The following is a 24,398-nucleotide window of genomic DNA, read 5'->3' as shown; positions in this document are numbered from 1 at the left end:
TGAAAAGTTTCCCCAAACAGCTAACAAGAGTAATACCTCTGTAATTATTTACATCGTTGACATTTCCCTTCTTAAAGACAGGCACACTATTACCCTTTGACCATACTTCCGGGAAATAACTAGCTTTAAGTATAATTGTTAGATAAAGTTACAAAACGAGGCATCAACACCGGCTTACAATTCATTATAATAAAATATTCATTTAAAATATTGTCAGGACAGCATGCCTTATTTGCATTTAATTTCTTAATTGCACCAAATATTTCGGCTTCTGATATATAAACGTCTAATTCGTCAAATGTTACATTCGAAGAGTTAGAATCATGTTCTTGCAGAAAATAATTAACATTAGCCTAAATTAGTTGGTTTGGTTGAAGCTAATTTATGAAAATGGTCGAAAAAATCAGCATCATTCAAATAACTTTTAACCTTTTGCTTCCTTTTCTTGAAATGTTTTTAAGAACTCTTAGGATTATGTTTTCTCATGTTATTGAGCATGTTGCCTTGCTGACACCTATATTCTTTTTTAAGTTTGTATTACAATATTTTGTACATGCTTTTCTTGTTAATAAGATAGACACGGTGTTCTTCGTGTTTACATCTGTTGAATATAAAAACAGTGTTCTTTTACGTTTATTCATACTGTTTTCTGACAAATAGTTAACAATGTTAGATAAAATATTACTTGATGCATCGCCCAGTAGGTCAGCGTCAATGAAATTATCAACTTCACCAGTTCGACTGTTAAAATCACCTAGGCCTATAGCCAATATCATGCCACAAGGGGATTTTTTCTTAAATACAGCAGAGACGTTTATATGTATACTGTATATTTATACTGTATACAGAAATACTTTCTTCTAGTTTTACAAAAAGATCCACATCATGCGTATCATAATGAGTACTATTAGCTGCGGGAAATAATTAACAAATATGTAAATATCTTTACCATCACGTAATAAAATCAGGTGCTATCATTTACATTTTCGACAACTGTACAATACGTACAGTACGGGGTCACCTGCATGCTCGATCACATGGGTTTACTCGAGTACTCTGGTTTCCTGCAACAAGAAGACTCTAGAGCGCTAACATCGGGGCAAAACAAGAGAGATTAATATAAGCGGAAATAACTTGTTTAATAATTGTTGTAAAAAACATAAAGTTTATATTTATGTAACAGGAGCTGGACGAGCCCAGTTCCTCTACATTATATATTTATATATATATGAAATCAGCGAATCCGGACTTTTCCAACAGTCCTTTTTATTTTTATTTTATTAGCGCAACAAATAGAAAGAGAAAGTAGGATTTACCAGAAAGGCCTGCAAATCATGATTTCACCACATTCCAGAAACTACCCACTGACCTGTCACCAAATATGATGGACATAAATAACTTAAAGTAACATTTTCAGACAAGACCTCACGTTCAGATGTCAGTAGGAACTGGGCCACGATAATTGAGGTAAATGGCGGTGTCAGGTCGTTTCGGTAACAGGACGAAAGTCGTTTCGGGACTTTATTCGGGTCGTTTGGGACATGTTAAAAGTCGTTTCGGGATTTTCTTTTTTTTCTTTTTTCTTCTGTAGATATCATTGTCTTTATTCTTTAATCATATCTTATTGACAAACATAAAATCGAATGAACTCCAGGAACTGGCAACAGAAATCTCCCCCATTCTCGGTCTCATCTTACAAAGCTCGTTAGGTACCGGTCATGTTCAATCTGACTGGTGAACAGCTAACATTGTCCTAGTTTACAAAAAAGGCCAAAGATTTAACCCTGAAAACTACCGTCCCATATGTCTCACTTGTAGTATTTTTGTTGTAAGTTGTTGGAACATATATTATAGTAAGTAACATCATGAATCATGTTGATAACTATGACATTCTTTACCCCTTACAACATGGTTTCAGACAATCCAGGTCATGTGAGAGTCAACTATTAGAATTCATTGATGACATCTCAACTAATTTAAAAAATGGTAAATAGACAGATATATTGATTATGGATTTAAGTAAGGCCTTTGATAAGGTGAGCCATTCTCTCCTTATCCACAAACTAAATTAGGGGGTATGGAATTACTGGACCAGTCAACACCTGGATTGAAAGCTTCCAAAGTGACAGAACCCAGACCGTTGTAGTAGAGGGGGAAATGTCCGATTCTGCCCCAGTAAGATCAGGGATCCCCCAAGGCTCGGTCCTCGGGCTGAGTCTTTTCTTATACTACATCAATGATATCACTGAGGGTATAACATCTTCTATCAGACTCTTTGCAGATAATATACCATCATGTATCTGACAGTAATATCTCAGAGAGATGCTCACACCCTACAAAAAGATCTTGATAAACTGGCGCTTTGGGAGACTTAAAATGGAGGATGGCTTTCCATCCTGAGAAATGCCAGGTCATCTCTGGTCACAAGGAATAGACATCCCATCTGTCGCCCCTACATACTACATGGTCACGAGTTGGAGCATGTGACAGAGGCTAAATATCTTGGGGTCTGATCTAAAGTGGAATACTCATATCAATAACATCACAAAAAAGGCCAATTCCACTCTGTGCTTCCTGAGGCGCAATCTCAAAATTTCATCCTCTAACATCAAACAAAAGGCATATAAGTCCCTGGTCCGTCCTCAGGTTGAATACGCTAGCCCAGTATGGGACCCTTAATTAAAAAAAGATATAGACAAGCTAGAGATGGTACAGCACAGGACTGCCCATTTCGTTGCCAAGCGCTATCGTAACACCTCCAGCGTTGGCAACATGTTCTCCAGACCCAGAGGTATTACAGTCAATTTCTCTGCATGGATGGAGAGATCATCAGGGGCTTTATTCAAATTGTAAACTTCAGTACCCCTGGGCCATCCGTTTTCCCTTGGGGAGGGGGTAAAGTTTACGTTATATTATTAGCTCACCTGGTCCGAAAGACCAAGGTGAGCTTATAAATGCTGTACTGTGGCGTCCGTTGTCCGTCCGTACGTCAACAATTTCTTCAAACGACTTCTTCTTCTTAAACACTTATTTAAATTTGACTACATTTGACTGGCATCCCTAGGTAATGGGGTTTCATATTTGTACAAATGGTGGGGCTGACCCCCCAGGGGGCTGAGGGATGCGGCCAAAAGGGGACAATTTGGCTATATTGATATAAACGACTTCTTCTGTAGAACTGAGTGATAGACATCAACCATATTTGAATGGACGCATCCCTAGGTAGTAGGGATTCAAAATTGTACAAATGGTTGGGATGACCCCCCAGGGGGCTGAGGGGCGGGGCCAAAAGTGGGCAATTTTGCTTAATTGCTTTAAGCGACTTCTTCTCTGGAGCTGAGAGATTGACATCAACCATATTTGACTGGAAGTATCCCTAGGTAGTGGGGATTCAAAATTATACAAATGGTGGGGCCACCCCCTAGGGGATTGAGGGGCGGAGCCAAAAGGTGGCATTGCTATATACGACTCCTTCTGTAGAACTATACACTGGATATAAATCATATTTGGTCGAAAGCATTCATGGGAGGTGGTGATTCAAAATTGTACAAATAGTGGGGCTGACCCCCTGGCTAAGGGGTGGGGTCAAAATAGTTTATTACTTTGAAACGGTAGAGATCCCCACCCCAAAACTATATATATAATTGTTGGGCATGAAGAGACAAATGCTGTCATGATATTAGAATTGACCCTGGGATCTGCCCCACCCTTGCAAACTTAACCCTGGGTCATAACTTTGAAACTGTTGAGATCTCCACCCCTAAACTATATATACAATTGATTGGCATAAAGAGACAAATGCTGTCATGATATTAGAATTGACGCCGGGATCTGCCCCACCCTTGCAAATTTAACCCCTGGGTCATAACTTTGAAACGGTTCAGATCCCCACCCCAAAACTATATATACAAATGCTGGGTATAAAGCTGTCATGATATTAGAATTGACCCTGGGGTCTGGCCACAACCCTAGGGACCTAGTTTCTTAGTCACAGCTTGGAAACAGTTGAGATCCCCAGCCCATAACCATACATAAATTTGCTTGGCATGAACAATCTAATACAGATATGCTATACGGTTTGGCCTTAGTGTCTGGCCCATTCCCTTGGATATTATAAGGAGAATATTTTGCCATTATTGCTTAGATATTCAGGTGAGCGATACAGGCCCTCTGGGCTTCTTGTTTAGGTAAATAAAACTTTTGGGAATATTTTCAGTAAGAAATTATTCTTACTTGGTGAGAATCATCCTTGGAGGAAGATGGTATCAAAGTGTAAAATTGGGATGTCTGCCCCAACACCAGGGGCCAGGGCGGGGCCCCAAAGGGAAAATTAACCAATATTTCAAAGATCTTCCTCTCCAGTCTTGGAGGTATAACAGTCAATTTCTCCGCATAGATGGAAAGATCATCAGGGGCTTTATTTAAATTGTAAATTTCAGTACCCCTGGGCCATCCTTAAAGTTTACTGTAGTTTATACATTGTATAGGGAAATAACTCTTTTGGGTACATAATGTATGTTTTGTTAATTTTCAGCATTATTCAAACTTGGGCAGAATCATCTTGGGTGGAAGAGGGTATTACATTGTAAAGTTGGGATTCCTGCCCCATCCCCAGGGGCTAGGGTGGGGCCCTAAAGGGAAAATATACTAATATTTCAAAAGTCTTCTTCTTCATTCTCAGAGGTACTACAATCAAATTCTATGCATGGATTACAATTCCTTTAGGGGCTTTATCAATTTTTCAGTTTCATTACCCCTCATGGGCCATCCATTCTTGCTTGGGGAAGGGGTAAAGTTGACTTAAATTTATATACATTGTAGGCAAATAACACTTTTGGGTATACATGTATTTCGTCCATTTTTAACAGGAAATTTTTCAAACTTGGTTGGGATGATTATGATGCCAGATGGCAATTACTGTAGATGGTATGAGAAATTAAGATATTGCCCCATCCCCTGGGGCTGGAGGGGTGGAAAATAGTTAATGGGGAAAATGGTTAAAAGTTTAAAAAATCTTCTTCAACAGACTCAGATGTTTTATAAACAAATAATCTTCATGGATAGGAAGGTCCTTTGGTGCATTGTCACAATTGAAGTTTTCATTATCTCCCAGTTTATCTGCTCTCCCTTGGGGAGAGGGTAAAGTTTACTATAGTTTATACATGTATAAGGAAATAACACTTCTGACTACATGTATATCTTGTCCATTTTCAGAATTATTTTCAGAAATCATTCAAATGTGGTTGAAATAAAATAGTATCAGAAAGTAAAATCCTGACTTATCCCAGGGGTTAGCCAAAGAGGAAAATTGGCTTAATAACAATAGACATTATGTATCTCAATAGCAAATTTATTTATTTGAATATTTTTTTTCAAGTTTTCATATTTGGGTGACATCACAAGTATTATATTTCACTTCGTTTACATGTTGATTTCCACATCATGTCTTAACAATGAAATTGAGCTACCAGTACCTATAATATAACTCAGGTGATGGCAAAGTCCCTTGGGCCTCTTTTTTCAAATAGATGACCTAAACCTACTTTAACGATCACAAGGGTCAAATGTTTTTAAACCTTTAATCTTTTTCTTTTTAATAACCAAGAGACCAAGAGCAACAATATTTGGCCAGTAAATACCTGGGACAGAGTGATATTAAGTTTCCTTAAATAAATGACCTTGACCTACTTTCAAGGTTAGAGGGGTTAAATATCTAAAAACCTTTAAACAACTTCTTCTGAATAACCAGGAGGCCAAGAGTACTGATATTTGGCCAGTAGGTACCTGAGACAGAGTGCCATAAAGTTTCCCCAAATAAATTACCTTAATCTACTTTCACGGTCACAGGGGTAAAATATGTAAATATCTTTTAAGCAACTTCTTCTGCAATACCAGGAGGCCCTGAGTGATGACCAGGTAACTCAATATATGGAAATATTTGCAAAAGTACTTTTATTAAGAATTTTTCCCCATGATTGCTTAAAAACCCAGGTGAGCGATACAGGCCCTCTGTGCCTCTTGTTTAATATAAAATCTCAAGAAAATAAAAAATTTAAAACTTTAAGAGAAGCATTTATCCATAATTTTAAAAATGTCCTCATCACATCAGGTTCCCGTACCACATCAAATACACTATGTAATTACCTGAAACGAATTACCTACAAATTCTATTACCTGAGCGAGATCAGGTTATCTCTGTCTTGGGCTAAGATTCTGTGATATACTCCCAACCAAGCCATTTTATAAGCCGAGGTTGGTATGTTATAGAATCTAAGCCTGACATAACTGAGTGAGATTATTTCAGTCGAAGGCAAAGATTCTGTAACATACATGTAATCCCAACCTAGGTTGGAATGTTTCTGCATAATAATCGCCCGTGATTGTGGTAACCTAATCTTGCTCAGTTAGAGGTAATGTTTTTTCTCGTACCTTATTCAATTTCCAGGGGCCACAAACAAATATGTCCTTTTCACTACTGAAGCAGCGCCTGAATGCTTCTGAGTAAACAATGTAGTCTGACCTCATATAGATGTATGATTTTTGTGTTACGTCAATGTTCACCGACTCCACCAATCTGTGTGACACAAGTGTGTTTACAAAAATTGTACGAGTGTACAACTTGTGTTAGCACGCATGAAAACATTGCTGTGTGAAGAATCCAGCGAAATATTGCCGAAAGGTGCCAAACAGATCGGATGGGATAGCAAAATCTAAAGGGGTATTACATGAAAATCCCTGTCTGAGGTTCGAGAATTAGTGATCTCATTCTTCACCTTTGGTTTACTTCATCCAAAACCTACCGAGAACTTCACATTCACCTCATTGAATATGAATTTGTGTCTTATTGCAGATGGTGCTGTGATGCACGAAAATGTCATGAAAATGGGATTGAAAGGATATTGTTTGCACCTGTGATAAACCTCAACTTCATCCACAACAAAGTGGTGAAGACATGGCTGAACAGCAACAGAATTTATCGCGGTTTGAACCATTTCAAACGAAACCAGTACAAAAAAGTGGAGCTATTGGAATAAGCATGGTACCAACGCAGGTTTTAAGAAAGAACACAGGGACACAACTGACAAAGGACACCAGCGGTACTGATAAAGGTATTTCCAAACATACCTTGCAATTATGACATCAAATTACATTTCGGACCTTTTTAAGGGAGTACAATGCCCCTTTACGTAAATATTTTGACAAAACTTTGTCTAGCAATGCATTCGCTCATTTTTCAATAGTTGTTTTTAATCTTTTAGAGTAGTGGCAGTACCATGTGTAGTTTTTCCCCCAGCCTCTGAAATAATTTAGCGTTTTGGATCATTTTAAGAGAGTTATGCCCCTTTACTTAAAAAAATGGGGAAAACTTCGTCTGGCTATGCATTTGTTCATTTTTAAATAGATTTCTTTGAAACGTACTAATTTTTAGCTTCTCTCGAGACAAATATTGAAAAATCTGGGCTAGCACTAGGACTCATTTGACCCATGACCTTGAAAATGTTGGACATTATACTGGTATATTCAGGTCATTTCTGTCTGCAAACTTTGTAGCATTCCATGCACGCAAATATTATGACTCTCTAGATGATTTGGTTCCGCGTCCGGCGTCAATATTTTACTTTAAACAACTTCTCAATAACTAAAAGGCCTAGGGTGATTATATTTTGCAAGTAGCATGCCGGGATGAAGGGCTACCAAGTTTGTTCAAATGAATGACCTTGACCAATTTTCAAGGTCACAGGGGTCAAATGTATTAAAATCTTCAAACGACTTCTTGTCAATAACCAAAAGGCGAGATGTACTGATATTGGCCTGTAGCATGGTGGGATGAAGGACTGCCAAGTTTGTCCAAATGAATGACCTTGACCAACTTTCAAGGTCACAGGGGTCAAATGTCTTAAAATCTTCAAACAGCTTCTTCTTCTCAAAAACCAAAAGGCCTAGGGTACTGAAATTGGGCCTGAAGCATGCTGGCATGAAGGGCTACCAAGTTTGTTCAATTGAATGACCCGGACCCACTTTCAAGGTCACAGGGGTCAAATATTTTAAAGTCTACAAATGACTTCTAAATAACCAAAAGGCCCAGGGTACTGATATTGGGCCTGTAGCATGCAGGGATGAAGGGCTACTAAGTTTGTTCAAATGAATGACCTTGACCCACTTTCAAGGTCACATGGATCAAATGTTGGAAAATACTCAAACCACTTCTCAATAACCAAAAGGCCCAGGGTACTGAAATTGGGCCTGTAGCATGCTGGGATGAAGGACTACCAAGTTTGTTCAAATGAATGACCTTGACCTACTTTCAACTTAATGTCCTTGTTCGACATTCAAGGTCACAGGCGTCATATGTTTAAATCTTTTAATAGGTTCTTATGAATCAAATATTGATATTCTGCCTGTAGCTGTATTTTAGTCCACTTTTAAGATTACAAGTGTGAGATTAATACCAGGTGAGCGATGCAAGCCCATTGGACCTCTTGTTTGTTTACAAGCTTTGTAACACTTCATGACAGCAAACTACTGGAAACCTGTCGTCATCCATCGTGCGTAACCTTTTTACATTTTCAACTTCTTCTCAAGAACCAGTGAATGATTTTTTTTTTCAAACTTGGTCAGAATCATCCTTGGTAGATGAGGCTACAAAATTGTAAAATTGGGATTCCTACCCCAACCCCTGGGGCCAGGGTGGGGCCACAAAGGGAAAATTAACCAATATTTCAAAAATCTTCTTCTCCAGACTCGGAGGTACTACAGTCATTTTCTCTGCATGGATTGAAAGATCATCAGGGGCTTTATTTAAATTGTAAATTTCTGGACCCCCGAGTTATCCGTTTTGCCTTGGGGAGGGGGTAAAGTTTACTTTAATGTATATAGAAAAACAACACTTTTGGGTATATTTTGACAATTTTCTGTAGGAAATTATTCCTACTTGGTGAGAATTATCCTTGGAGGAAGATGGTTTTAAATTGTAAAATTTAGATTCCTACCCCGACCCTAGGGGCCAGGGCGGGGCTCCAAAGGGAAAATTAACCAATATTTCAAAAATCTTCTTCTCCAGACTCAGAGGTACTACAGTCATTTTCTCTGCATGTTTAAATTGTAAATTACAGGACCCCCGGGCTATCCCTTCTCCCTGTGGGAGGTGGGAAAGTTTACTATAGTTTATATAGGGAAATAACACTTTTGTATATATTTTTACAATTTTCTGTTGGAATTATTCTTACTTGGTGAGAATTATCCTTGGAGGAAGATGGTTTTAAAATGTAAAATGGGACTCCTACCCCAACCCTAGGGGCCAGGGTGGGCCCCAAAGGGAAAATTAACCAATATTTAAAATTCTTTTTCTCCAGACTCAGAGGTGCTTCAGTCAATTTCAGTGCATGGATAGAAAAGATCATCAGGAGCTTTATTGAAATTGTCAATTTCAGGATCCCTGAGCCATTCGTTCCCCCTTGGGGAGGGGGTAAAGTTTACTATAGTTTATATTGGGAAATAACACTTTTGGGTATATTTATCCATTTTAGCAGAAAATTATTCAAACTTGGTCAGAATCATCTTTGGTGGATGAGGGTATTACATTGTAAATTTGGAATTCCTGCCCCATCCCCAGGGGCTAGGGTGGGGTCCCAAAGGGCACATTTAACAATATTTTAAAATTCTTATCCTTTGATGACATGACAAGTATTGTATTTCACTTAGTTTACATGCTGATTTCCACATCTCATTTAAACAACATAATAAAGCTATCAGTACTTATGAAATAACTCAGGTGACCGCTAAGGCCCTTATTTGGGTCTCTTGTTAGTCCACCTCACCGGAAGGGCAAAGTGAGTTTATGCTGTGGTCCAGCGTCTATCGTCTGTCCGTTGGCCTGTTGTTTATGACATTCAATGTAATACATGAATTTATGTATATATCTCATATTTAACGTATATGACCCTGAAGGTAGATCAAGAGGTATTTTTTTCACAAACTTTATCAAGGTTCATTCTATCTTTACCCCTTTGCCTTATTGATACCACGCTATCCCATTTTTAGCTCACCTGGCCCAAAGGGACAAGTGAGCTTATCTCATGCCGCAGCGTCCAGTGTCCGTCGTCCGTCAACTTTTTCCTTTAAAGCGCTACTAGTCCTGAACGGCTCAGAGGATTTTGACCAAATTTAGTCTGAAACATCATTGGCCAAAGGGCTCTACGTTTTGTATATACGGAGGGTATGGTCCCCCTGGGGGCAGAGGGGCGGGGCCAAATAGGGGGAAAATAGGTAAATCTTTAAAAATCTTCTTCTTCTCAACCAATAGAAGGATTTTGACCAAATTTGTTCTAGAGCAGCTTTGGACAAAGGAGCCTCAAGTTTGTATAAAAGGTGGGAGTGGGTCCTCTGGGGGCATAGGGGCGGGGCCCAATAGGGGAAATAGTGGATTTGTTTTCTCCTACTATACAAGTGAAGGGATTTAAACCAAATGCAGTCTGAAGCATTAATTTTGTTTAAACTAAGGTGTGTGGACCCCCTTCTTTGGGACATATGAGTGGGGCCCATTAGGGGAAATAGAGGAAAACATTAAAGATCATTCTCCTTCTGTACCGTTGAAGGGATTTTAACCTAACCAAACTTGTTCTAGAGAATCTAATCCCCCCCAAGCAGGCAGAGGAGCAGGGGAAGTAGAGAAAAATATTTTCCCTTCTGTACAAATGAAGGGATTTAAACCAAATGTGGTCTGAAGCATGCTAAGGGGAAAAAATCAATTTGTTTAGTTTGTATAAAAAGATGCATGTGAGGCCCAATAGGGGAAATAGAGGAAAATTGGGACCTAACATGGAAACTCATTTTCTTGGTGTCTTTTCCACCAAAACAGATGTATATGGAGTTCTTCTTGCAACTTTGTTTCTTGTACTCCTTTGATAAACCTGAATGGTACTCAGCAGGTTTTAAATTGAAAAAAATACAAGGGGAGCTATTAAGGCCCCTGGGCCTCTTGTTTCTATTCCTATTATTTTTTGTTGTTGATTTCTCCAATAGATAAAAACTTGACAGCAACTGGATTTGCATACAACAATAAGGAAAAGCCGACTACTTCAGGACGCTTCCACCCTCGTAAGTTTTTATTTTATTTTGGTTGCAACAGCCAGGGTCATGTGAAGACAGGTGCCAAGGGAATGAATACTGGAAAGAGAGAATAGCCTGGTTTGTGACCGAAGGGTTATGTGTTCGAGTCACGTCACTGTGTTGTATCTTTGAACAAGATACTTTACCCCGCTTGTTCCAGTCTACTCAGCTGTAAATGAGTACATGGTTGGGTAGTGCTAGAATTGTTGAATGATAGCTATGAGTGCCTAAATGGCAGCACCGGCTGTATGCTCCCCAGGGAGTTGAGAAAGCTATTGGCTGGTTGCAAAGGTCCTATAACCACAGATAATAATTTGTGAATTGCTTTGAGATGACCTACAAACTAGGTTGTGATAAAGCGATTTATAAAAACTTGAATTATCATTATTATTTATTAATGAGGGCAACTGACAGATCAAGTTTCATGTTGTCAATATCCTCTTAGCAGAAGTAACTAGAAGAAACCACCAAATTCTGCGGGGGGCCCAAAATAAATTTCCTAAATACACATGCAACGGAATACAGCAGGCCTTTTTTTGGTTGCTCTAGTGTTCCCTAAACAGAGGATACTGAATACACCTCCCTGGTCCTGCTTGGTGCTCACAAGTGTGTTCAGGAGAACCTATATATAACTTAGCAAAGGAGACCAATACAATGTCTTTTCAATATTCATTGCATGCGAAGTTGACAGAGGATATAGAAACAGTGGTCAGGTGGTGCAGTGGATATCACACTCACCTTTCACCAAGTCGGTTCGGGTTTGATTCTCCTATCGGACGTGGAAAGGTATGGGTTCACCTGCCTGATCACGTGGGTTTTCTCTGGGTACTCCGGTTTCCTCCCACTTAAAGACCCCCAAGCGTGCTGTTATTCGGGCAAGCAAGAGCGATTAATATAAGTTGTAATAATTTGTTTCATAATTGTTGCAAAATAGATAAAGTTTATATTTAGATATAGGAACAGAATCCTTGCATCTGGTTGTCAGTGCAACAGATGAAGAAGATTAGTTACTTCCCTACTCTCTGTCTGCTTAACTTGCTTATACTTCCATCAAGAATGTCTTTCTACTGAAGACATGTTGTAGAAGCTGAATTTGAAAAACATATTAAGCTTCAGTGACTGCCTTCCTCTTATGAGGCGATTAATGTGGGCACCATCTTAAAGTAGTGCATCAATTTCAAGATTAATATTTCATGCAAAGAGACCCAGCAGGTATAAATCTGAGTATTGCTTTTTACATTCCTTTTCATCGAATTATGCCCCTTTTGTAAAATATTGTTTTGAAAGGACTATTCTTGCCTTTTTTCGGTGCAGCGGTGAATTAGTCAGCCATCCTGGCGACAGGTCTAATTTTGAAGTTGGTAATTAGGTACTGTCAAGGTTGCTACTTTTTTAACCAATAATCTGCATAAAGAAAGTTTATGTATTGAAAGCTTTTATAAATTTCTTTTCATGCAGTTCAGCATTAAACATATTTTGTCCATGCTATAAGATAAAGGTGATCAATTACAGGCCCATTGATCCTTTTGCTTTTATAATTACGTTTAAAATGATATAAACAGAGCTCACAATGTTTAGAAATATTTATCTTTATCTTTATTTAGTATCATTTCTGTTTGTTCTTTAGAGTAGTTTTCATTGATTAAACACATTTAAAAGCAAAATATTCAAAATAAACATTTTTATTATAGGTTCTGTAGGATTAGACGAAATGGAAAGAAGGAACCAGAGTTCCTCCTGTCATGAGAGACCACAAGAGATTTCAAAAGACCGTATCAGGCAAGTAGACAAACCAAGAACTGTTGCACGTAATAGGGACTCTGAAAACAAAACGGCATTGTTTGTAAAATTTGCAGAAACATTACAGAAAGACTTCGACATATTTGGATATCTGCTGCAGCGACTACCGAATGGGATGGACTTTACATACATCAACCAAACTATTGATAAACGAACTGGCAACACAGTTATAGAACTTCAGTGCCCAAGTAGACGTGATGCAGAACGCCTTGAGGATGAACTATATCAAAGTAATGATGTATGTGACACAAGCGTCTGCTGCTTTTATTCATTTGAAGAAGCCTGTAATCTGACAATGTCAACAAAACAGGAATGTGAAGTCCTTCTTGCAGAATGTGTAGAAGATCTAGTGAAAAGGGCTGAATTGTCTTTGGCAGCTCACCAAGTCAAGATAGAAGATCTAAAAGAAAATTTAGGAAAACTTAAAAAGACAAAGTCGAAATTTTTGTCATTGGAAAATTTCGGTATTGTTGATCAAGAACAGAAAGCACTAGAAGACAAAATTAAAGAGCTTGAACTTCAAAAAGGAGAATTTCAAAATTTCATTATGACGGCTCATCGAAAATTCGTTGAATTGAAGGACTCTCCAGTATGTGCAAAACCAGCTCGTGAAATAATGAAAGCATTTGGTGTGGAATGTAACAGACTTGATAAAGCCTTACCAATGTACGCAAGGAGATCAGACATACTTGATACTGTGAAGAAAAACCAAGTGTCTGTCATCATTGGAGAAACAGGATCAGGAAAGAGCACACAGATGGCACAGTACCTTTATCAGAGCGGATTTGCCAACACGGGGATGATCGTCTGTACACAACCTCGTAAAATAGCCGCCATTAGCGTCGCTACACATGTTGCAAGTGAAATGGGCACATCTGTAGGGGAGATCATTGGGTACAAGGTCGGAATGCAAGAGATGAAAACTTCATTAACAAAAGTTATGTTTATGACTGATTATGTTTTGCTGAGGGAATGTCTCAAGGATAGACATTTGTCTTCATTTTCCTGTATAATCATAGACGAAGCTCACGAAAGAAGTATATTCACTGATCTGCTTCTCGGTATGATCAAAAGCTGTCTTGCCGTACGCACTGACCTCCGTGTTGTGATAACATCCGCTACCATTGAACCAGAAGTCTTCGTCCAGTACTTTAGACTATGTCCAGTACTCTCTGTGTCCGGAAGAATGTTTCCAGTAGATATCATATGGAAAGAACAAGATTCTGACATTGAATCGATTTCAAATCACATAGAAGAATGTGTCAGGAAAGCAATTGATGTTCACTACCATCAACCTGAAGAAGACATTCTGGTGTTTGTAACCTCTCCACAAGAGACTGAAAAATGTTGTGAGAAGTTCATGGCTTACACGGAAGGCAGAAATGAAAACTGTGTTTGTCTGCAACTGCATGGGAAACTTCAAGCCGACGAACAAAGAAAAGTATTTGATACCCTCCTTGGTAAACGCAAAGTCGTGTTTGCTACCAACAGTGCTGAGACGTCTGTTACCATTCCTGGCATCCGATACGTTATCGACACTGGTTTGGTCAAGGAGATGAGTTACGATCCAAAACGGAAAATGAATACATTGGCTGTGACAACAGTAACGAAAAGCTCAGCTGATCAGCGAAAAGGTCGTGCTGGACGACTTGGACCTGGGATATGTTACCGACTGTATACAGAGAATGAATATGACAAAATGAAATCGAACATGGTTCCAGAAATACTACGAGTGAATCTTGGCCAGGCAATGCTTAAGCTGATAGAGCTCGACATTGATCCATTGGAATTTGACTTTGTCTTGTCACCATCAAAAGAAATCATGAAAAGCGCAGTGATGGAGTTGGAGGATCTTGGAGCTGTATCGGCAAGAACAATTACCAATCTTGGAAAATGGATTTCAAAGTTGCCTTTCGATCCTAAGTTTGGTGTTTTTATTTATGATGCACTGGCAATTGGTGCTGGTCTCGAAGGGATAGTTATAGCTGCGTCTTGTAGCAGAGGCTCCATTTTCTTTCGAACTGGAGCTACTGATGAAAAAGAACAAGCCGATCGGAAGAAGATTCCATTTTGTCATGCAGATGGTGACCTGATGACAATGCTTAATGTCTTTCGAGAATGGATCAGACAGCCAGAGAAAGCCAGAGGGCCATGGTGTTTTGATAATTCAATCAACGGCAAGACGATGAAAGGAATTAAGGAAGTAGTCAAAGACGTGTTGATAACACTGAAAAGAGAAATGCAAACAGATGTGCCATTTAAATTTGATGACCATGGGAAGATAGACCATATGCTCATCAAACCCCTTCTGAAGACATTTAGTGGAAATGTCAGCCATTATCTTGGCCACCCTAAGGCAGGTTATGTACTTGCTACCAAGGACCAGAGAATAGAAGTTCACCCATCATCAGCTTTGATGTCTTTGGCTAGTCAGCCAGAGTGGCTTGTATTCGACCAGGTGATGAGAACGTCAAAGGACTTTGCTATGAATATTACACCAATCAGTGAGGAAATGGTGATAAAAGGCATCGAAGAAGGATCACTGAATGTGGATATTGGAAAAGCCAGAAGCAAACGTATTCTACCCTTATCTACAGCATACGTGGGGCCCCAAATTTTTAAAGAAGTTGTTGGAATTCGATATACCGCTCTCCGGGCATTAGAAGCAGCATTGGTGGAAAAATGTCACGGGTCTGTGGTTGTGGTAGAGGCTGACCGTGAAAATGGTGAGCTGAAGATATTCTCAAAATCGTCCAATCAACAAACACTAGAAGGTTCGTTAGACAACGTGCTAAACCCTATCAAAGATAATATCCTTGAAGAGGAAAAAGAAGAAAAACTTGGTGTGAAGTCGACAGACCGATCTTCTGTTAGAGCTGTGTTAGGGGCTGGAGGCTGTACAAAGACTTTGTTTATGCCTGATGAGTACAAGGTAGTTATGATTCACTGCGCTGTCAACAAGACACAGGAATTGGAATATGAAGATGTGTTTGAACATTTTAGCAAATTTGGAAAAATCGCAAAGTGTAGCAAATATCACTTTAAGAAGAATGCACCATCACTTTGGGGTCAAGTGATATACCAGAAAACAGAGGATGCTGTACAAGCTGTTGCACTGACTAAGGGAAACCCCGATCTCTCTGCTCGACCTGACATGCGGATGAGTAATGATCAATCTGAGAAGTTCAAAGTCCGGATGCAATGGTGCCGCAGACGTTCACGAGGGTTTGGCTTTGTTACATTTGGCAGTGTTATAGATGCCGACAATGCTGTTCGAAAAGTTCAAGTCTTAGTAGGCATATCATTGGCCAAGATCAGACCATCGAAATCAAAGACACCTTGTCAATCTGTTGCAGGACAGATCCATGTTGCTGGACTAAGTCAAATGGTGAATGAGGATGTTTTGAGGGAAAGTATTGCCAAAAGTTTGAATTTAGATCCTGTCATTGGTATTACAAAAGTAACTGTTATTAGAGAAAAAGTAGGTCTTGAAAGTGAAGAAAACCTTAACATGATGAAACGCCGTCTTCATGCAGAAATCGAAAACTATGTCAAACAAGGGACCTACGAGTTGGAACTGAGAGCACCCCAACGAGAAACAGAGATCAACTTCAATGCTTTTGTTACTTTTGACAAGCCTGAAGATGGCCAAGTAGTGTGTGACAAAATGGATCACAAATTTGTATTGAACGATCAAATTGTGTCTGCAAAGCCCGTTCTCAATTGTTCCTTGTACATTCCGAAGGGAATTTACGAAATGAGCGGCGACGCTGTAAATCAATGTGTCAGAGAGCTGGAAGCAGAAGGAGTTCGAATGAAGAAGAAAACCCTCCGAAACGAGAACGTTATCGTTGAGATCACCACAGAAGACGTTGAAACCCTCGTCAGAGCGAGACGGTCTTTTCAAGATATTATCAAAGGGGAAGTGGTCGAATGCGACGATCCAGCTACACTGAAGTCGTTATTTACATGGGAAGGTAAAAACAAGTTAAATCAGATCATGAATAAAACAGAAACACTCATTGTTACAGACAACAGAATGATGTCTGTCTCAGTTCACGGGCTCCAACAAAATCGACAAAGAGCGAAACAGAAAATTGACGAGTATCTTTTAGAAATTTCGTCTGGCAACTCCGAAGTACTAGACTTGAAAGGCGAGGGAAAACCACCCGGAGTCTTGAAGGCAATTTTTCTGAAATATTCATTCGATTTTTGTAAACTACGGGAGGAAACTGGTCTTGTTACTGTTCGATTGGATCTAAGAAATCATCGAATAGTGCTGAGTGGACCAGACAGTGCAGTCACAACAGCTAAAACTCTCATTAGAGATATCATTGAAAGCCTATCTCCTGATGGTTTCAGAGGAGAGGAAGATGAACCAGAATGTGTCACGTGCTTTTGTCCTGTTGAGCAAAAAGTTTTGTACCGAGCGGAATGCTGTGGTCATCCCTACTGCAAGGACTGTCTCCAGGCTCAAGTTCAAACATCCATCATAAACCGGGAATATCCAATGAAGTGTGAAATGGAAGATTGCAACACTTTATTTACCTGGCGAGATATAATAAACTTGTCGAAAATGGGTCATATCAAAATACCCGAACTAACCGATTCGTCAGTCGGTAAATTTGTCCAGGAAAACAAGCAGCACTATCGCTTTTGCGTTACACCTGACTGCCCTATTGTCTACCGAGTAACAGAGTCTGGAAAGTCATTTTCCTGTCCGGAATGCAAAATCAAGATCTGCACAAGCTGCCATGTACAGTTCCATGATGGCATAACATGTGCCATGTACAAAGTACCGGGAAACGAAGATCCACCCATGACAAGATGGTTCGCTGAAAATACGGCAAACCGAAAAAGATGTCCAAACTGTGGCATCCCTATAGAAAAGAACGATGGATGTAACAATATGTTATGCTTGTCTTGCCGAAAGCATATTTGTTGGTTGTGTCTGGAATTTTTTGACGGCAGTGGTGCATGTTACGGACATCTCCTTACTGCTCACGGCAGTTTCGTTTGAGATAGCTATGAACATACAACATACCCATACGAGAAGAAAAATGTGGAAGTTTCAACAAAAAATTGGTTAACTTATAAAAAAAATAGTAAAATATTCCCGACTGTGCTACATATATGTCTGTAGTGAAAAACATGGATGTTGAAATATATGATGGATGTGTCTGAAATTATCTGTTAGCAATAGAAAACAAGCTATGCCCATTTTGAGGATGGTGAAATCAATGTTCGGTATCATTTAAAATTCATCATTTTTGTGAAAAATCGGTAAATATGTATCACAATGGAAAGATAAGCATCGTATCATTTAGGAAAATACATCTGTGTGGTTATTATTAAATCTTTGGGAAACCAAAAACGAGGGAAGATGCATGATAATATGAAAAGGTAACTTGTTGCATGTATTTTTACTTTATTTGGCTTGATATTTAGCTTTGAGCTTATCAGATGGCACATGTCGTCGTTGCGTATAGGTCTAATTCACTGTTACATTTTATAGAAATTTTTGTTATTGCTCTAGCGACTTTTTAAACAGATTTTCATAATTCGTGTATTGGTCAATCTCGAAAAAAAAAATCTTGTTTAAGGTATTAAGATCAAAATATTTAGAGCTGAATTAGATTTCAGCTAACCTAAAAAAAAGATTTGTGACGTGATTCATGAATATCATATGATCCTGAAATGAAATTAAGGCGTTTATCACATTGTGGAGACTTTTGCGGAGTATACGCTTACACAAACATGTTGTTCAGTACTAGTACTGTGAATTATACCGTTGATATTTGGAATCTCGTCACCTTTGACATTATAACGTTTCTGAATTCAGTACAATGGACTTACTATCCAGTATCCGGTTCAGGTTTTGCATGCCACAGTGACTGTAAACTACATCAAGAAACCAAGTCAACATCTGCTATTTTTTTTTTTTTTTTTTTTTTTAATTTGTTGAACGTCATATTAACAGTTAAAGTCTTTTAAGGACGTGCCATCATATTAATGGTAAATCTATACTGTTCCACAGGTGAACACGACAGGTCAGTAAAACGCCACTGTAGCTGATAACCCCTTGTCTTCCAACACCACACCCATATAATCATTATATACTGTGTACAGGAGGTCAAGCAGTTGGTAGATTTTTTGCCCGAATATATTTATTCAAATGCTGTATTGAAAGTGTTTAAAATATATTTCTGTAAATGTTCATTAAACAAACTGTAAGATCTTGTACTGGTGGGTACAGAGAGTTATACTTTACGCGGAGTGTGAATAACACGTTTTTTTACGTCATTATTAAATATTTCATTACCGCCAATTACATATCTTTCGTCTCAGTTGTGACGTCAAATGTAGCCTTGGAGTCCTCGACATCATTTCATATTTTAAACCAGGTCATTTACTAAATTATCATGTATTCAGGCTTTAGTGTTATATATGTTTTTTTCTGCTGTTGTTGATATTTGATATATTCAAAGCCAGGATAAACATCTATGATGATTCAAATGATTAAAATACAATGAGATGTTGTTGATGTTTGATGTAGTCAAAACCATTATATATTGTTGCTGATGCAATTTATCGATATACTGTTGTTGATCATATACAGCTCTGAATAGAAATCAATAGCACATTGTTTTGTTCAGAAACTTAAGGCACCAAATAAACAAAAACGGTTCATTTGTTTGGACAAAAGGTGTCAGTTATGTGTTAAATTGATAAATGTATTGTAACCTTACTATTGAAATAAATCTCTGCTAAAATAACAAATACGAACAATTTAATTAGAGATTTTTACAATAAAAACGAGAAAGTGCTGTTATTTAATTTATTTTATCGATTTATTCGAGTGGGTAAAAATATTTCAATATGCAAACCTTTATTAACAGAAAACTTTAATAGTTTCATTATTTTATTCTAAACCCGTACGGATATAACTGTCTGTAAACTTCAGTTAAGAATTGACTGTCGTTATTCAAAAGCTTTCTCCGTAGTGCTTTTAGAGGTAGGTGTTTGTAAACCGAGTCCAATACCAAAGGAAAAGTTGTAAACGATTTAAGATGATTTCCGAATGTTTGGTGTTCTTAAAAAGGAATCTCTCTTGCAGTATGATTTGGCTCCCTGTCATAAGTCAATGAGCTTAAGATATTTTAGAACAAAGCCGAAATACAAAATATCTATGGCGGTAAATATTTCTGGCATGAACCCGATCGAAAACATTTTGGTCACATCAAAAAAGGATGATAAGAAGCATGCCAACAAAAAAAGTGGACCTTTGGAAGGCTTGGCAAAGGTATTGGTATTCATTACATAAAACGTTCTGCAAATTACTAAATCAAAGCAATCTTAACAGTAGCAGTGATAAAAATTAAGGAATTCTATACAAAATATTAGTCTAGTAATGGTCGAAAACATTTCTGGTATTGAGAGAAATCCAAAACGCATTCAATAGTTTTGTTACTCTTACTGGAAATATATCTGTTAATAAAATGTGCCCTTAATTGTTAAACAAAGCGAAGTGTTATATATTAATTTCTAATCGTACCTTTTTCTACATTGTAATATAAACGTTTTAGTTTTGTCATCTTATTCGTGCATATGCTTGAAGAAGACTTGTTTAGGTCAAGCTAAAAGTAATCAATGTCGGGTAAGACATTTTAATATGCAGACATGATTATAATAAAGAACAAATGATGACCTTATTATAGTAAGATTAACTAGTTGTATATAATATGTATAACACATTTTAACACGGTCAGGCATATGTGGAAACATGTATCGTTTGTGATGCCGTTTTTTTAGAATTAAGACATAACGACATAATTTATTGTATATGGTATTTAGCATGCGTGACTGAACAGTTGTCATTGATATTATATTGTTGGTGGTTTGTTGTCAACACGATGGTTGTTGTTGATATTTTGTATATCATATTCAACGCAATACTATAAATGTGTATATGATCAGCACAATTGTTTACTGTTGCTGATAGTCAACATCATGCTATAATATTGTTGATTTTTGAAGTCAATACATGCTTAACTGTTGCTGTTGTTTTGTAAAGTCCAAATAATGCTATTTTGTTGTTGATGGTTTGTAGCCAACACAATGATTTACTGTTGCTGTTGTTTTGTTGAGTCTTTGCATAACCAACGCAATGTTTCACTGTTGCTGATATTTTGTATGGCGAGCATAATACTTTACTGTTGCTATTGTTTAGTATAGCCAACACAATGTTAAACTGTTGATATGTCTGTATAGCCACTTAATGTTATATACCGTTATTAATTTTGTACAGCCAGCGAAATGCTAAACTGGTGGAGATGTTTTGTATAGCCGACGCCATGATAGACTGTTGTTGATAAAATGTAATAGCCAACACATTTTCAGAGTGTTTAGACTGTTGCTGATGTTTTGTATAGTGAACATAATGTTATACTGTTATTGTTGTTTTGTATAACTAAAACCATCCTATGCTTTTGTTGATGTTTTGTATAGCCAGCACAATTTCAGACTCTTGCTGATGGTTTGTATAGTGAACATAATGTTATACTGTTATTGATGTTTTGCTAGTGAACGGACAAATGATAGACAGTAACTGATATGTGTATAGACAGTACATTTGGGCTATTACAAATGTTTCAATGTGCTATTTCATATTAGATTGCTAAATGTTAAAACTGCAATCGCCCATGATTGTATAACTTCCATTCATGAAACGAAATTTGCCACTTTCGTTAACCTCTTTCGAACAAAAACGAAAATTCCTTGACGAGTTTCAAGAATCGCGTATGTAAGAACATAAAACGATTTATCACATGGTCAAGACTAGTTCATGCACAATATGTCGAAATTGGTCCTAATAAATGCGTTCATATGTAAACAAACAATGTGACATTGGTGCATTCACTGCATTCCAAGGTAAAACTCTTTAACCGTGTGGTAAAGTGATTTACTTTTATTAGTGTTAGCGCATTGATACATTGTTGTTGTTTGGTATGGTCGAAGTCAATATACTATCGTTTTATATACTACATATATTGAAATTCCGTTGTTGATGATTTATGTAGTCATAACAATTACAAACTGTTGTTGATGTTAAACATAAATTTATACATTGGTATACCGTTGTTCCTGATTTATATAGTCATACAATACAGTCGTTGATTACGTATAGAAATGTTCATGTTTTATATAATAAAGCATGTTATTTTCTACAATAGCGAGGAAAAAGACTTTTTACATTGAAGCAGTGCCCATTTCTTCGTCATATTATTAAGTTGAAATTAATCAATCATAATTAAATTATGGTTTCTTAAATGGCGTTTGCATCAGCTTACCTCAATGAAAAAGTGCTATGCAAGTAACTTATATAGAATTATCTCACTTGCTAGAAGCTTTACCGTATCTGTATGAAATTATTACACTTGTCACCAGAATTTCAGTGTGTACAATGGTGATGAATTTGTCATTTGTTACATTTGATTGTAGATATCTATATATTGTTATGGTTATTTTTCATTTTTGTGATTTATTATAAAGATTAAATTTTGATTTCGTGTCTTCCACTTAATTCCCACAGTCATGAGAATAGTTCATGCAAATGTATAGTAGCACTTGATTTATGGCCAAAGTCACAACTGTATGCGCTAGATGCCCAGCTTGTCAAGGTTTATGAAAGAGCGAACTCCCAAAAGCAAATGCATTTAAGAGCAAGTACAAATGTCTTGTAATAAAAAATATTGAGTTCATGATTTGAAGATTAAATTGATCTTTTGTAGCCGAAAATTCCCCCAAAAAATTAATAATATCATAATATAAATTCTCAAGATTTTTACCAACTATGCTTTTCAGTGTAGACAAATAAGATCTTGAAGTCCAAAACGCTTAACCTGAAGCGGTACCTGAAATGTGGTTGCTTTATTGATCGTTCTTTAATGTGCTTTTATGCTGAATGGACTATTTGATGGTCACCTTACAAATGCCTTGAATTACTGTCTCCAAAATGATGTTTTTGCCATAAAAATAGAACGGATCTATTAACGTGAATGTTGTCCTTTCTTATACATTTATCATTATTGGTTTGAGGTGTAAAACAATGGAGGTTTACTATATTGTACTTGTGCTGCTGATGCATGTTGGCTTTCAACAGAAGGTAATACTATTCTACATATAAGACTTACTTTACAATTGAAAGGGATCAAAAGCTGCACACGTTTGTACTCCTGCAAGTTTTACAGTCCTTTTTTTTAGATCAGTAAAACCTGAGTGGGCATTGTCTTGTTATGTAGAAGTTTTGTTGATCGTGTGATACTTCCTGTATTTTTTGTGTACAGTATATTTTAAGACATCTTTACTCTGTAACTATTTATCTTGGATGGCTCTTGTTTTCTTTAACCTATATCAAAATATGATTTTTAGGAATACATTTTTAAGTAAAAATCATGGTTAATCTAACACAGAAAATTTTCTTCCTTACAAATAGTTCTTTTTGTAATTAACTTTTAAATTATACACATTAAGATGTTATAATAGTACTGTGTATTATGATTTTTATTATTTTTTTGTTAAAATTCATATTTCCTCCTTCCATTTCATATATAAAATAGTGCCTTGAGCTAGACTAAGGAAAACGTTCAAAGAAAATTGAAATCAAATTTGTGATATTGTCGTAAATTCCTAAAACTATAAACAGGTGCTTCGTTGACACATTTCGGCGACATTTTTCGATTGAGTGAATTAGTGTTTACAAAAGGGTTATTCATACACACAACTAAGTAAATTTACAAATTTTCATAATTGCTTCTGCAAAGCGAAACGAAAATAAAATAAAATAAAACAAGCAAAAACATTAGCTGATGTTGTTGGGATAGTCATCCTCGATATCCAGGGGTTACGCTCACTTTCGCTCTCTACACCCCTGGAATATGTCATGGCAAAATTGAAGGCTCGGTTTGCGCCACGTTGTTGATGAGACAAGAAAACTAGTTCGATCCTTTGATGTACATCAAACGAATCGCGTGGTCATGTAACGGTAAAAAGTGACAGGCTTTGAAGTTTGGCGTCTCTCCTTTGTAATCTTCAAAGGAGAGGTATCAGCCTAGCGATTGGTCAGGTTTATTTTTACCTGAGGCCAATCAAAGAGCTATCTTCGTGCCTTCAATTTTGCCATGACATATTCCAGGGGTGCAGAGAGCGAAAGTGAGCGTAACTCCTGGATATCAATCATGTGGGATAGTATGTACATGTAGTCTCGATTATGAGATACAATGTTGTTGAATAATCATCTTAAATTGTGCATAGTTTTTATCTCAATCGTGCGTTCAAAGTTTAAATATAATGTATCGGTTAAATGTCATTCGTAGACTTTGTGTCATCGTTGTAATGCAAATTTATCCTTAAGAGTTCTTGATATTGATAATATATTTGGATGACATCTATAGCCGGAATATCAACGCAAATATAATGAACTGTACAAG

The 24,398-nt window shown here is 37.4% G+C and overlaps 1 protein-coding gene across 3 annotated transcripts in view; it reads left to right on the top strand.

Moving 5' to 3' along the window:
- The window catches only part of LOC110461309 (ATP-dependent RNA helicase DEAH12, chloroplastic-like), a 27,753-nt gene extending 3,890 nt beyond the window's left edge, over positions 1-23,863 (top strand). The window contains exons 2-5 of one of the 3 annotated variants that reach the window (XM_021514732.1): positions 1,285-1,467; positions 6,851-7,109; positions 11,023-11,097; positions 12,801-23,863. In XM_021514732.1, the coding sequence (XP_021370407.1) occupies positions 6,953-7,109; positions 11,023-11,097; positions 12,801-17,929 (5,361 nt within the window). In that variant the 5' untranslated portion in view covers positions 1,285-1,467; positions 6,851-6,952 and the 3' untranslated portion in view covers positions 17,930-23,863. The remainder of the gene's footprint in view (positions 1-1,284; positions 1,468-6,850; positions 7,110-11,022; positions 11,098-12,800) is intronic. The other 2 variants (XM_021514734.1, XM_021514733.1) reach the window with 2 other exon arrangements.
- Positions 23,864-24,398: the final 535 nt, after the last annotated feature.

Source organism: Mizuhopecten yessoensis, unplaced genomic scaffold (assembly GCF_002113885.1).
Source record: "Mizuhopecten yessoensis strain PY_sf001 unplaced genomic scaffold, ASM211388v2 scaffold10603, whole genome shotgun sequence".
Lineage (NCBI taxonomy): Eukaryota > Metazoa > Mollusca > Bivalvia > Pectinida > Pectinidae > Mizuhopecten > Mizuhopecten yessoensis.
The sequence above is the reverse complement of the archived record's forward strand: the minus strand, read 5'-3'. Positions and strand labels throughout refer to the sequence as shown.